Source organism: Cavia porcellus, unplaced genomic scaffold, assembly GCF_034190915.1.
Source record: "Cavia porcellus strain 051 isolate PalLab524CR breed Dunkin Hartley unplaced genomic scaffold, mCavPor4.1 scaffold_32, whole genome shotgun sequence".
Taxonomy (NCBI): domain Eukaryota; kingdom Metazoa; phylum Chordata; class Mammalia; order Rodentia; family Caviidae; genus Cavia; species Cavia porcellus.
In genome coordinates, this window is record NW_026947515.1 from 26098945 (window position 1) to 26113520 (window position 14576).

The 14576-nt window shown below is 55.4% G+C and overlaps 1 protein-coding gene across 2 annotated transcripts in view; it reads left to right on the top strand.

Annotated features, from left to right (window-relative positions):
• Window positions 1-13492, top strand: part of Mgat5b (alpha-1,6-mannosylglycoprotein 6-beta-N-acetylglucosaminyltransferase B) — a 60667-nt gene extending 47175 nt beyond the window's left edge. For both annotated transcript variants that reach the window (XM_063242586.1, XM_003464774.5), the window contains 7 exons: window positions 153-283; window positions 4210-4365; window positions 5291-5437; window positions 5566-5682; window positions 10213-10287; window positions 11388-11644; window positions 12034-13492. In XM_063242586.1, the coding sequence (XP_063098656.1) occupies window positions 153-283; window positions 4210-4365; window positions 5291-5437; window positions 5566-5682; window positions 10213-10287; window positions 11388-11644; window positions 12034-12232 (1082 nt within the window). In that variant the 3' untranslated portion in view covers window positions 12233-13492. The remainder of the gene's footprint in view (window positions 1-152; window positions 284-4209; window positions 4366-5290; window positions 5438-5565; window positions 5683-10212; window positions 10288-11387; window positions 11645-12033) is intronic.
• Window positions 13493-14576: the final 1084 nt, after the last annotated feature.

Genomic DNA, 14576 nt, shown 5'->3' on the forward strand with positions numbered 1-14576 from the left:
TGAGGATGGACATCGTCCCCGCTAGACCCCTGCCTCTCGTGCCTTACTCGCCCTGCCCAGTGACGACCCTTTGGACAGGGCCAGTCTTGGGAGACTTGGGTGTGTCCTCGGCTATTTGGTAACCCGATTCCTCCTGCGTGGTCCGGCTACAGCTCACACTCCGGACAACTCTTTCATGGGCTTCGTATCAGAGGAGCTCAACGAGACGGAGAAGCAGCTCATCAAAGGCGGCAAGGCCAGCAACATGGCTGTAGTGTACGGCAAGGAGGCGAGTATCTGGAAGGTGAGCGGGGCACACCCACCGCTGAGCAGCCACGCCCACAACAGTATTGGTGACACCTTGCAGGCCAGGCTGTGCCTACTGATCTGTCGACACACCTATGTCAGCAAGGCCATGCCCACTAACATGCGGGCTGCCCACTGCCATATTGGCTGTGCTTAAAAGACCAGGTACTGGTCCCCCTGCACTGAGTACCTGGCAGCTCTGCAGTCTGCACCTGCCATCCACCGCTGCCAGCACTGGATGGAAAATGCCTCCCACTAAATGATTCAGGACTATAAAGTCCTTTTCATTCAAAGTCGCCCATCCTGTAGGCTGACCACTTGTCTGCTGGGGTGCCCCCAGATAGGAAACTCACCTGATTCCTTTATTGAGGACCATGACTAAATGCTCTGTCCCCATCCCCCCAGGAAGGAACTGATAAATAGTGTAAGCCCCAGGGGGGATTTAGGCTGGGTGTGAGGATTCTGGGATGAGAAGCAATGAGAGGCTTGCAAATCGGAAGCCCCTGTTCAGGGGTGACTCCCCAGGGAAGGGCTGCATGTGCATGGGGTGATGCCTGCTGACTGCGCACTAACTTACTGTCTCTCCTCTGTTCCCTGTGCTCCCTTGGTGATGAGTTAGCTCCAGGTATGGAAACCCTTTGCCATGTGCCTTTGGCCTCTGCGTGGGCCCTCCACACTTGGGGTCTTTCCAGGAGATGTTCCTCTGTCTCAGTCCCTCTGGGGTCTGTAGCTCCCATGGGGAGGAAGGTGGTGGGGAACAGCAGGGTCCAAGGAGGTGTCTTCTTGGGTCGCTTTGTGAGGGGAGACGCAGGTCAAGGCCTGCTTGGCCTGACCTCAGGCAGTGGCTAGGGCTGGGCAGAACTGGCTGAGTCAGCGACACAAGGCAGGTGCCAGGACGTAAAGGTTAACAGCAAAGATGCCAAAGATGGGAGACATGCTGACAGCACCTGTACAAGCCCGCTCCCTATACCTGACTTGTTTAGTCTTTTTAATTATTTTAGCACTGCATCCTTGGTTTGTGAAAGTCTAAAATTGTAAATGAACACTTTTACCTTTAGTAAGAAAAGAAACTGAACCCCTAGGAAGCTGAGAAAGAAGGATCAAAAGTTTTGAGTCCAGGCTGGGCAAATTAGTTGTTAGAACTACTCTGGGCAAAGACTGTCCTCCTCCAAAGTTGGGCCTCTTTGTTCAGCTGTGAGGACATGGACCAGAACGGGAGGCAGTGTAGGGTCGTGGCTGTGGGTTAAGAAGCAGCAGGGTGGCTCATGCCTATAACCCTGGCACTCTGAGAGGCGGAAGCAGGAAGACAGAGTGCAGACCCAGCCTGGGAAACGCAGCGACTTAGGAGGACCTTACCTCAAACTAAAAAACAGAAAATGAGCTGGGGATGTAGCTCAGTGTGAAGGCCCTGGGTTCAGTCCACAGGAACCCTGCACACACAGACCGACACCCGTGCGTGCGCACAAAGTATTTAGATTCATCTCACCCCAGTGGAGATATGCTTGTTATATTTTACTTCTCTATATTTATTTTGCAGTATGTTACAGTTGCCTATTTAGATTTATGCATGTTTTTCCTTTATGCCACTCTGTGTTCTGCTTCTATCTCCGAGGTTCTGTCTGGGATCATCACCTGTCTACATAAAGAACACCTGTAGTTTGGGCTGGCTCTGTTTTTGATTTTCTAAAAATCCCATTATTTCACTTTGATGCTTGAGAGATATATTTGGCACACACAGGATGCTAGCTTGGTGGTTGCTTTTTGTCAGCATGGGAAGAATCTGCCACTTTCTGACTTCTGGTGTGAAGCTTATTGTGGCTCCTTTGTATGTAGTTTGTCCTTTTTTCTCTTCCTGCTTTTAACTCTGTGTGTTTGACTTTGGGCAGTTTTACCCTATGCGTGGTGTGGTTTTTAAAAATGTACATCTTTAAACTTGTGGTTTGATAACTCACTAGTTTTACAAAATTGCCTTTGAATATTGTTTCTGCCCCAGGCTCCCTCTGTCTCTGTCTCTCTATCTCTGTCCCTCTCTGTCTCTCTGTCTCTCTCTGTCTATCTCTGTCTCTTGTTTCTGGGACTCCATCCATCCATGGGTCTCCAAGGTTTCCTCTTTCTTTCTTACCCTCTCTGCTGTAATTTTCATCCTTCCTTTTCTCCGTGCTTCATTCTGATGTTCTTTCACTAAATGAAAGCTTTAACTGTTAATTCTGTCCATTTAATTCTTTCTTATAAGAGTAGGAAGAATTTATTGAGAGAAAGACGTCTTCTGTGTAGGAGAGACATAAGGGGGCTTGGAAGATGGGTTTCCTGTATCCTTTTAATTCTTAATTTCACTCGTGCACAGGTTTTATTTCTAGGGTTTCTGTTTGGTTTCCGATCTTACCTTCTCCTTCCTTCTGTAGGCAGCATATTTAGCTTGAGATCTGTGGCTGGTGGCTGCAGAATCTGGGTCTCCTGTTGGTCTGTGCCTCCTCTTTGTTCCCTTGGTTTAATTGTAGAATCTATTCTCTGCTGTACTCAGCTTTCTTTTCTGAGTTATGCTTTTGGTGGTGTATCCAGGGAAATTTTGTGTACTCCAAGACCATAAATATTTCTCCTATATTTTATCCTGTAAATTTCATAGTTTTAGGTATTGCGTCTGAGTTCATTCTGAGTCAATTTTTGCATAGAATATGAAATACCAAGTTCTTGCTTCCTCTGCAGCCCACTTGGTGGTGGTCCTCACTGGGACTCTTCGGGAAGAAAACCACTGTGTGGCTCTCTTCTCCCTCCTTGCCTCTCTTTTGTTTAAAAAAATGGATTTCCAATGTCTCTCAGCCATTTGTTAGAAAGACCGTCTTTCCTTTCTGTTTGCACCTTTGTTAAGAATCGATCTGCCGTGTGTGTGAGGGTCCATTTCAGGACTATTTTTTTCTATCGATCTGTGCGTCATCTTGCTGCCAATACCATAGTGTCTGGATTACTGTAGCTCTGTAATAAGTCTTGAGATCAGGTAATAGATCTTCTAAACTTCTTTTACTTTTTTCAAAGTTGTTTTTTGTCTGTTCTGGTCCTTGGTGTTTACCAATAAGTTTTAAATCAGCGTGTTAATTTCTACAGAAAAGCCTGCTGGGATTTTTATTAGAATCTCACTGATTATTTTTTTAAGCTCTGGAAAAATATTTTTAAAAATGTAGAAGTAATTTGAGTCAAGGATGGCGCTATTTTCTTTTAGAGGTGATTTGCTTTTACTCTTGGCTTGCAGCTGGGGACCCTCACAGTCCTAGATCACCTTAATCAATTATAGTGATTGAGACAGCTTAAAGAGATCTGGCCTCAGCCAGGGAGGCTCTGGTTCTGACCCACCTTCTCTTTTCAGTCTTCCCTTAGGGTTCCAATCCAAAGGATGATGTTTCATCCATGTTCCCTATCCTAGGCTGGGTAGAGAAAGGGGATGGGTGGGTTGCTGGGTGGAGAGCTAGATGGACAGGTGGATGGATGGGTGGACAGGTGTGGATGAATGAGGAGGTGAATGGATAGGTGAAGGGACAGATAGGTAGATAGATGCATGGACAGGAGGATGGACAGGTGGATAGATGGGGTAGGTAAATGGTGGACAGTTAGGTGGATGCATGGGTAGGTAGATGAATACATAGCTATCTATGCATAGACAGGTAGATGGACAGGTGGATAGATCAGTGAATGGATGGTAGACAGGGAATAGATGGATGGACAGGTAGGTGGATGGATTGAAAGGCAGAGGGATGGGTGGACAGGTGGATGGATGGGTGGATAGATGTTGGATAGGTAGAGAAGTGGGTGGGTAGATGACCCACCTTTCCTTCCAGTTCCATTCACGTTCCCTCTTCTAGGCTGGGTAGAGAAAGGGATGGCTGTGCCTTCCAAGCCCAGATTGAGGCCCCATTTCTTCCTCACCTTCCCCAGGGGAAGGAGAAGTTCCTGGCCATCCTGAACAAGTACATGGAGATCCACGGCACTGTGTACTATGAGAGCCAGCGGCCCCCTGAGGTCCCAGCCTTTGTGAAGAACCACGGCCTCCTGCCACAGCCTGAGTTCCAGCAGCTGCTGCGCAAAGCCAAAGTAAGCCTTGTCCCGGAACTGTCCTTTCCCTGTCCAGCCGCAACCAGACCGAGGAGGGCATCCCAGCGTGCCTGCCAAGACTGCCACCAGTTCTTCTCCCCGTGCACACATACCAGCGTGCTCTGCTAGCCTCTCCCTGTGGTGGCTCCCCTTGGTGGCTGGCCAGAGCCCAGGGCTGGGAATGGGAACCCCATAGGCAGGGAGGCCTTCCAGGGAGGGGCCTGCAGGGCCATGCAGTTGGGGGAGAGAAGCTGGGTACCACTGGAGCTATGAGCAGTGGTAGTACAGACAGAGGGGATCCCGGCAGGAGTCCTGGGGCCTTTGTCCTGGCTGGCTGCTGCTGTAAACCTCTAGGGTGACCCTACCACCACCACTGCCACAGCAGCAGCATCTGGTGCAGCAGGCACAGCCCTGCTGCTGGCCCTGGAGTCTGAGTTCTTATCAGAGCTTCTCTCCTCAGGTCTCTTGGGTGCATGCGTTTATACACGTGCGTACATGTGCGTGCGTGTATGTGTGTGTGTGTGTGCATGTGTGTGTGTGTTTGTATTGGGAGCAAGGGAAAGGGTAGGAAAGGCTCGTCCAGTGAGGAATTCCAACAGCCGCACCCAGAAGCCAGATCCTGGGCTTTTTATTAAGTGCCATCTGGGTGCCAGCTCTGTGAGTACTCCTGGCACCCTTGGATGCTGAAAGCTTTTAAGGACCGGTGAGTGGAGGTGCTCTGGGGCCGCCTGTATTGCAGGCTGCAGCCTTCTGCACTCTGAACACTCAACTCTTCCCTTCCCCTCCAGACCCGCAACTGAAAGACCAAGAAGGGGCCAGTGATGATACCAAACCAGATCCCTGCATTTCACAATGGGGAGGGAGGGGCCACCCATGCCCAAGGTAGCCCAGGCTGTCTTGACCACTGTGCACTCCACCGCTTCAGCTCTTCATAGGCTTTGGCTTCCCCTACGAGGGCCCAGCGCCGCTGGAGGCCATCGCCAATGGGTGTGTCTTCCTGCAGTCGCGTTTCAGCCCGCCCCACAGCTCCCTCAACCACGAGTTCTTCCGGGGCAAGCCCACCTCCAGGGAGGTGAGCACCTGGCTTGGCCACCCCGGGGGAGGGAGCCCCAGGGTTCCTGGAAGAGGGAGACCCAGGCATGGGCGCAGGGCAAGAGGGCCACGAGGGAGTGTAGGGGAGACACCTGTTGGCCCCTCCAGGTGTTCTCCCAGCATCCCTATGCTGAGAACTTCATCGGCAAACCCCATGTGTGGACAGTCGACTACAACAACTCCGAGGAGTTTGAAGCAGCCGTCAAGGCCATCATGAAAACCCAGGTGAGACCCACTCCAGCCAGGAACTCGGTGGGCCCACACCCAGCCTCTGCTGCTAGAGAGCAGGACCCGTCTGGGTAAACTCAGACTCACTGCTTGTGTGGCAAAGGAGTCCTCTGTCCCTGTTGAGCACAGCCCTGAGTCCCAGCATGCAGATCAGAGAGTGGAGCAGTCTGCACAACCTTGCATGGCAGCTGTGGATCAGGGATCACTTACTGAGCACTCTGGGGGGGCCAGACTTGTGAACCCTCCTAGCACAAGTTAGGTGCTAAGTAAATACCTTCTGGATAAACCCACGGAGGTCCTTTGCACTTTGCTGGTCATGTGGGTCTGCACCCTTTCAGCAGCGAGTCTCAAGCTCTAAGGTCCACACAGCTCTTCTGGAGAGCCTGTCATGGTGCAGTGAGTCTGGGTGAGGGTCAGCTCGAGTGTTCTAACAGTGGTGCCCACGGTGCTGGCCAGGGCCACACTGAATGCACGGGGCAGGTGGGGCGGGGGCAGGGACAGACTTGGATCTTGTTTAGTGCATGTGCGTCAGTTGGTTGTGGGCACCCATGAGGGAGAGCCGAGGCCCTAGAAGCTCCTCCCCTTGGAGGGCACCAGCTTGGCCTCCCTTGGTGCCCTTGTTCATTAGCTGGTTGCCTGGAGGGGCTGAACTGGGATGGTTGGGCTCTTTCACCCTTTCCTTTCCTGGCTCAATTCTGGCTGCAGCTCAGACACTGGGCTGAGTGGAAATTGCTACCAGATGTGTGCCCCCTTCCTGCCCAAGGAGTGCACCCCTCCTGGGAGCTGTGCTGCTCGGGGGCCTCTGTGGCTGGATGGCAGCAGAAGACAGATGGCTGACGAGTGGCACCGCAGCTGGGTCCCTCCCACAAGGCAGGCTACGTATGCCCTGGGAAGACACACTGTGACCGTTGGTGTTTGTCCAGAGCAGCAGGGAGTGCTGGGTCCAGGGCAGAGGCTGCAGGGCCACGTCCCTGTCGGGGTTGGATGGCACAATTTTGGCCCACACTCCTGGTTTGTCCTGACCCTGAGGCAGGTCACACTTATTTTTAAGCCCCCTGGATTCTACGCATCACACTCTATCATCAGGACCCCAAGCCTTAGCCCATACCCTCCTGCAAGTGGCCCCACAAAGTCCCTTCCTGCCCGGAATCCCCCCCGCCCATTTCCTGTGCCTAGTGGGACACCCTCATCTGTCCCTCCTCATAGTCGGGTGTTTCTCTGGCTTGAGTGGCCTATAGGAAGTTGCCAGACCGTAGCGCATATCTGTCTTCAGCTGTGGCAGACAAAGCTGGGCGCTGTGGCCGACTCACACTGTGGGACCTCCCAGGAATCTGCTTAAGCTCATTTCCTCCCCTCCTTTAAGTTCCTCAACGTCAAAGTCTGTCTGAGACTGGCTATTTCCAGGGGAGATTCTGATTCCGAGGTATCGAGGTAGGGACTCTATTTAGGAGATCCCAGGAAGGAAGACAGGAGGGACACGGGAAGCCAGGAATGCTATTAGCAGGTGGGCCCTGGTGAGACAGGCCAGGTCATAGCCCAGAGTTGTCCCGGAGAAGCAGGTACCAGGTATTTACCCTCCAGCTCCCATCCTTCAGTTGTCAAGGGCTGCACCTGAGGACTCCAGCTCCCAGGAACTCTGGCCTGTCCCCTGCAGGGATGAGCAGGCCAGAGGCAACCCCAAGGTGAGGCAGAGGAGATTGTGAGCAGGGCACTGAACTTGTAGCATTGCAGTGGCCACTGGGCCTTGTGATGCTGAGCTCTTGCAAAGTGCCAGGCCCAGCCTGGGTCTGGGTGGAGACGCACAGGATAATAAATAGTCTGCTGCTCTCAGCTCGGTCAACCCTGGCCTGGGCAGGGGGCTCAGGCCCTGCCAAGCTAATAGGAACTTGGTCCCTGAGTCTTGGCCAGCTATTGGATTGTAGTTAGTTTACAGGTTTAAATGGGACTTGCAAGTTCCTTGGGCAGGACAGCAGGCTTGGGGAGGGGCTTCAAGCTAAGGGGAACAGAGCTCAGGTGACTAAGTCATTTCCTGCTGGAAACTGATGGACCCAGCTCTCCAAACCCCAGCTGGACAGTGCTCAGGAGACCCCAGAGGGAGCTCCCAGCCCATACCCTCCTGTAGCTGCTTCTCTTCACTGCTCAGTGCACCCCTACCCGCATGCCCCCTCTCCCCAGCAGAGAACAGAGGCAGGATGCGGGGACCACAGATACCTCCAGCTCAGTGGTCCACAGGTGTCCCACTCTGTCCCCTCTGCAGACCCAAAGCTGGGGTGCAGGTGGGGAAAGGGGAGTGTGTCACTCCCACAGGACCCAGAGGAATCTGTAAGCCACTGTCCTGGGGGAGGGGCTGAGGTCTAGAGGGGGAGGAGGCTCCCTATTGATTGCTTTCCCTTTTGTTTATAGGAGCATTAATTTTGTTAATTAGTTAATTAGAGAATAACAGTAACAAAAGAAACAAAGAACCAAAGGCTCGCACATCTGCCAAGCCCAGACATGCAGGGATCCCCAACCAGCTCAAGGATCACTGGGGAGGGACTTACCATACAGATTCCCTGGCTGGCTGGCCACTAGGTCCCCTGACCACACGGGACCAAGTGTGGGCCCTGGAGTCTGTCTTGTAAACCGGTATGCTAGGCAATCCACAGTTGTGCTGTAGGGATGCTAGGTTTGGGAACAGCCGGCCTGGGCTAAGAGCAAGTGAGGGTCCTGTAGGTCCTGGCCGTTTAGACAGGAGAGGGAGGAGAGAGCCCACGGCAGCCTGGGCAAGTCCAGAGCAGGCGCCTTTGTGGCTCCAGACCCTGCAGGCCCCTGTGGCCACCCCTCCACCCACACAGATCTTTCAAGGTGAGAACACAGGCCACAGTCCTGTCCTGTCACAGCGTGGAGACCGATGGCGGCACCTGTGTGTAATGAGGCCTCATTGGTGATGGCTAGGCAGGCTGCTCCCCAAGGGAGATTTCGGCAGGCAAGGCAGGCTGGCCAGGAGTGTCCCATCACATGGCCCTTTAAATCACCTGTTCCAGGGCTTCAAAGGCACGAGGGGCAATAAATTAGGGATTTGCTGTCACAGAGCAGGGCAAGTTGCATTTGGAGAGGGAAATCTCACTGGGGCTTTTTACTTAAACCCAGGGTTTGAAGGTTTGTCCCTGAGAGGTCCCCAGAGGCATCTGGGAACACACTGAGGCTCCCTGGGTTCTGTCCTGCATGTTAGGAGCCCAGCCAGGGCAGCAGCCAGCTGTCTCCCGGGGACAGGGCTGGGAAGGCTGTGCGTCAGTGGTGTGGTGTGCATCTGGGGACCCAGAACTGCCTCAGGATTAAGCATTGCCTCCTCTCAGTGACTGGTAAGTCAGCACTGGGACAAAGTCAGAGTCGTGGCATCTTGTCCTAGAGGCCAGAGGTGGCTGGGACCAGCTTCCATGGAAGCAGTATCTGCCACCCCCCAAGACCCTTGATGCGGATACCCCAGAGGGCCCAGCCCAGTCACCCCAACTTCTTGGCATCACCCTCCCGGTGAGAAGTGGGCAGGGGCAGCTCAGGCTGACCTCCTCAGTTTCACCACAAGGCAGAGATCACCAGGTTCCAGAGTGGCCAGCAGGAAATGGCAACGCTGGGCCAGGCTGAGTGCCAACCCCATGTGACATTCCGGGAGGCTACAGCCAACTTCTTCTAACTGCAGGCTGCGTCAGCCCCTGTCCTGACACCCCAGTTCTTGGTCCTGTCTTTTGGACCAGTGATGCTGGGTAAATAGAGCAGAAAGGGGCTGGGCAGAGAGGAGGGACACACACGCTTAGCTCCTGTGTCACCTCACCTTGGCTGTCCTGGCTTCTTGCATCCCAGTTATTCAGCCCATGCACCCTTGTATGTACCACTGAGCAACTGCTGGACATGGAGACAGCAGGAGGCCTGTTTGGGGGTGCAGATCTTATGTGGCCACGTGCCTGGTGTGGGTGATGACAGTTGTCATCTCTTCCATCTGGCCAGGAGTCAGGCAGAACTGCTGCTGCTCTTACGTTCTTCAGTCATTTCCTGAGGGCCTACTGTGTACCAGGCACTCTGCCAGGACAAGCTATAGTACCCCCTCGAGGACCCCACAGGCTCTGGATAATGCAGAGGAGGCCATGGCACTGGTGCTAGGTTGTGCAGGGAGGAAGTCTGGGTTCTGGGAGCCCCCCAAGGAACGTGGTCCTGTACTGGGAAGGTGTTGGGATTGCTTCTGAGTAGGTGATGCCCGGGCCGGAGTAGGGTGCTGGGGGAAGGGGAGCATTGCAGCCCAGGAGGGGACAGAGCTCTGGGTGTATAGGGAGCAGCTGGGACAGAGAGCTGGGAGGAGGCAGGAAGGGGCGAGGACTGAGCCTGAGTTGCTGAGGGCCATGGGGGTTGGGTACTGAGGAAAAGAGACCCAGCTTAGTAGAGGAGCCAGGTAGATGGGGCGGTGGATCCCTGGGCTGTGGGTCTGCGCCCCAGTGCTGAGTGTGGGGAACCACAGTGGCCAGCTCTCTGTCCTGCACACCTGCCTGTCTCCTGTAGGTAGAGCCCTACCTGCCTTACGAGTATACCTGCGAGGGGATGCTGGAGCGGGTCCACGCCTACATCCAGCATCAGGTAGGTGGGCCCTCCATTGTCCGCCCCGGAGACTTGGGAATCCTGGCCCAAACCCCATCTGACCAGAGGAGGGGCCCAGCCAGCACTAGGGTCTGCACACTCAGCAGACTGGGCCACTCCACACACTGGCTCGGAACTCCTGAAAGTGAGTGCATTGAGGGTTAGGGGGTCCCGAGGGGACCCTGCCTACCCTCTCCTAGGGAGGCCCGGCCAGCCCTGCATGGCCCAGGATCTGAGCCGAACGAGGGTCACAGTGGCCCAGGCAGATGGGTGGGATCAGCCTGGAAATGAGCTGCGCTGGGCCTGAGGTCACTGCAGCACAGCTATTGGGCAGTGAGGTCATAGGGCTTGGAGAATCTGCCCTGCACTGTCCCTTTGCCACTGGGGAGATTCAGGCTCCCAGAAGGGAGGGCTCACTGGGCTCCTGGGCCAGGCTTGTTCTTCCCAGTCAGCTCTACAGGTGCCCTTGTGAAGCTCATGGGCAAAGCTTTTGCCAGGGAGGCATGGTGGTCTGCACCTATAATCCCGGCTACTCAGAAGGCTGAGGAGAGGGTGGCAGCCAAGGCAGTTTATGAAGACTGGCTCAGAATAAAAACTACAAAGGGCTTGGGGATGTAGCCCAATTGTAGAGTGACCCTGGGTCAACCCCTAGTACTCAAGGGAAAAAGGAAGGAAGGAGGGAGGGTAGCACAGACACGGGGCAGGAGAAAGGAGGAAGGGAAGACATTTGGAGGCCATGTGCCCTGGCGTTGAGCCTGTGGGGCAGCCTCACAGGTGTGCCCAGGCCTTTCACATTCAGACAGGACTCACAGGCCTCAGACAGAGGCCCCAGTCCTGTTGCGAGGGTCTGCAGGCTGGGTACCTTGCAGATAAGCTGGAGTGTGCACCCTGCCTCAGCTGCCCAGCCCTGAGCCCTGCGGTGCTGACGCCCTCACACGGTACCTGGAGATGGGTGGTGTCCATGCAAGGGCCTCCTGCCCGCACAAAGGGAATCATGCACGCGAGGCCACCTGGCACTCAGCGTGTGCTCTTCTGAGGGTGTTGCTGGAGCTGCAGGGTTGGAGCCCACTGGGTCCCTGACACCTCTGTCCTCCCACCAGGACTTCTGTGCAGTCTCAGGCTCCACCCTGCCAGGCGCCCACACATCCCACAACCCCTTCGTCCTGGCCCCCAATGCCACGCACCTGGAGTGGGCTCGCAATGCCAGCTTGGTCCCTCGGGCCTGGCCCCCTACTCACTCTCTGCGGGCCTGGCTGGCTGCTCCTGGGAGGGCCTGCACCGACGCCTGCCTGGACCACGGCCTGATCTGCGAGCCTTCCTTCTTCCCCTTCCTCAACAGCCGAGACGCCTTCCTCAAGTGAGTGCCCCCCAAACCCCCACCTGTCCAGCTGCCCTGGAGCTCCCCACCCTCAGCCTCAGCTGCAGTGCCATGGGAAGCGTCATGCTTCCCAGTCCACTCAAAGGCTTCAAGGGGTGTCCCTGTCATCCTGCTATCCCCAGTCCTGTCCTTCTCCACCCCTCCGCCCTGCCTGTTTGGGCATCTTGTAGACAATGAAAGCTGCCACAAGTGTCCCTCCTGTTAGGCCAGCTAGGACCGCCCCCAGCCCCCGCCAGGTCAGTCCCCTTTTTTGCAAGTCCTCAGAAGTGGATAAGACACCACAACCTGCCTCTTCCCTTTCTCGGGCACAGAAGGGGCAGGCAGTGCCAGACCCACTGTGGGTGACGATGGCACTGGTGCTCATGCAGGCTACAGGTGCCCTGCGACAGCACGGAGTGGGAGATGCACCATCTGTACCCAGCGCTTGCGCAGCCCGGCCAGGAGTGCTACCTGCAGAAGGAGCCCCTGCTCTTCAGCTGTGCTGGCGCCAGCACCAAGTACCAGCGGCTCTGCCCATGCCGAGACTTCCGCAAGGGCCAGGTGGCCTTGTGCCAGGGCTGCCTGTGAGATTCTGAAGACACACTGCCTGGCTCCTAGGCCAGCCTCCCATGCAGGAGAAAGCACCAGCAGATTCCCAGTTCCAGCTGCCCGCGTACTGCAGTGGCTCTAGCAGGGGCTTCCGTCCCCGGCCAGGAAGTGGGCAGAGGAGCGCCGAGCCCAAGTTCGGGAGGCAGCAGCCCTAAGCTGCAGGACCCCATCTGGGTGGCATCTCACTTTCACCCCGGGTGCTCAGCAAAGGGAGTCAGAGTCCCCTTGCTTTGTAAAAGGTGAGATTGGAACCAGATAGAGAAGGAGTCTGACCTTTCCCAAGTCCAGGAATAGGGAGCAGGGCCATGCCAGCCTATGACCCACTGAAGGGGCCCAGAAACAGCGAGCAAGCCCTGGGCTGTGCTTGCTTTGCAGGTGCCCTCTTCCTGGAAGGGCAGCCATGCACATAGGACCAACGGCATCCCTCTGGAATTGATTTAGGGATGCACAGAGGGGCAGAGGTGGGGGAGGCAGAGAGACCCCGCCCATGCCTCCTTAGCTCCGCCTCTCCCTCCCCTTCGCCCCTTCTGCATCCCTCCCTGCTACTCTCGGAACCCCCAGCTGGGTTGGACTGTCTCTCTCTAGCTCTCCATCCTGCCTGCAATTCCAGACTCAGAGCTCATTTGTGCAGCATCAGTCCTGCTGTTGCTACCCCTGGGGCCAGTTTCTGCCCTCTGAGAACAGGCTCTGGAGCCCCACCAGGCCCTGACCTGCACCCCAACAAACACCCTTTGCAGACAGAGTCTGGGCTAGAGCCCCTGACACCCCTGCCCTGTTCCACCAGCTCCAGGGGAGCTCCCACCTCACCCCTGCTGCTGCATCTGCATCCCTCCCTCCAGCTTCCCGCAGCCTCAGACCACCTCTGGATCCCAGCGCCCATCTTTGCGTGGCATGCCTGCCCCTCACCCCCCACCCAGAGCCCTGTCGGATCTCACGGGTCAGGCCCACAGAGACTGGGCTTGGAGAGGCCAGGCCTGCCCTGAGCCCCACCAGGGAGGTGACGGGCCCTGAACGTGGAGGAGGGAGCTGGGCCACATTGCAGGGCTGAAGGTGCACAGATCCCCTTCTGGCCTTGTGGCCCCTGCAGCCCCAGAATAGTCAGTCGGCTGCAGGAAACAGCGGTTCCCAAGGACCTGACCTGCCGGGGGAAAGCAATAGAGACATTTTTCTCTTTCTCTCTTTTTTTAAAAATTTATTTCTTGAAATAATAAATATTTTATTGGGATGTGAGATGCAGAAGATGAGCCGTGCTACCCTTGTGTTTTCCTGGGGCCCCAGGGTTCTCCTTGTGTGGGGCAGCTGCATATCTGGGGCCCTCAGCCCTCGCCTGTGTCCCAGAGCACGCAGCATGCTGAGACGGCAAAGCTGCCCTGGGGAGTCCCTGCAGGTGCCAGAGACCCGTGGAGCCTCTTGGCTCCCCTGCACTGTGACCGGGGGACCTTCCTAGTCCTTCTCCTGTGCTTGACAAGCGGAGTCAAGCCCTGTCCTGCCCTCGCTGACTGGCCTCCTTCTGCCTCCCCCCTGTGGCTCTGGAGTGAGGCTGGGAACACAAGTTGTATTGGTAAAGTCTGGACCAGATGACCAGAAGTGGCTCAGGTGTGCTGAGGCTCACTGTGCTGGCTCTGTGCTGAGAGTATGATGCACAAATTGTCGTGTTACATGCTCAGCCATCTATCACTACTATCATATCCCCATTTTACAGTTGAAAAAATGGAGGCACAGAGATGCTTTTTCAGGCTTGTTATTTGTCCAAAGCCATACAGCCTGGGAGCTGGGATTTGCTATAAAATGGGAACCATCTCAAAGTTGCTCTAGGGAGCAAACAACACACTTCACTAGTGTGATAGCCATGAGGTGCTCGGCAGACATCTATGGTTTTGTGTGGTCTGCATTTGAGACTCTGTAGTTGGAGGCTTCCTTCCCACCAGAGTTCTCAGCTGCAGGCAGTTTTGGCATCGTTGGCACTGTGTGGAGACATATTTGCTGCAGGGGCCACAAGGCCAGAAGGGGATCTGTGCGCCTTCAGCCCTGCAATGTGGCCCAGCTCCCTCCTCCACGTTCAGGGCCCGTCACCTCGCTGGGAGGGCTCAGGGCAGGCCTGGCCTCTCCAAGCCCAGTCTCTGTGGGCCTGACCACATCTTTCCATGGTTTGACAGCTCAGGTTTTTGGCGCTCAGTAATATTCCATTGTCTGGATGAAACCGTTTTGGAATCCATCTACCTACAGACGGGCATTTTGGTGGCTTTCAGGTTTGGGCAACTATCAACACAACTGCTGTACACGTGTGGGCAGGCTTTTGGGTACACAGAAGTTTTCTGCTTAT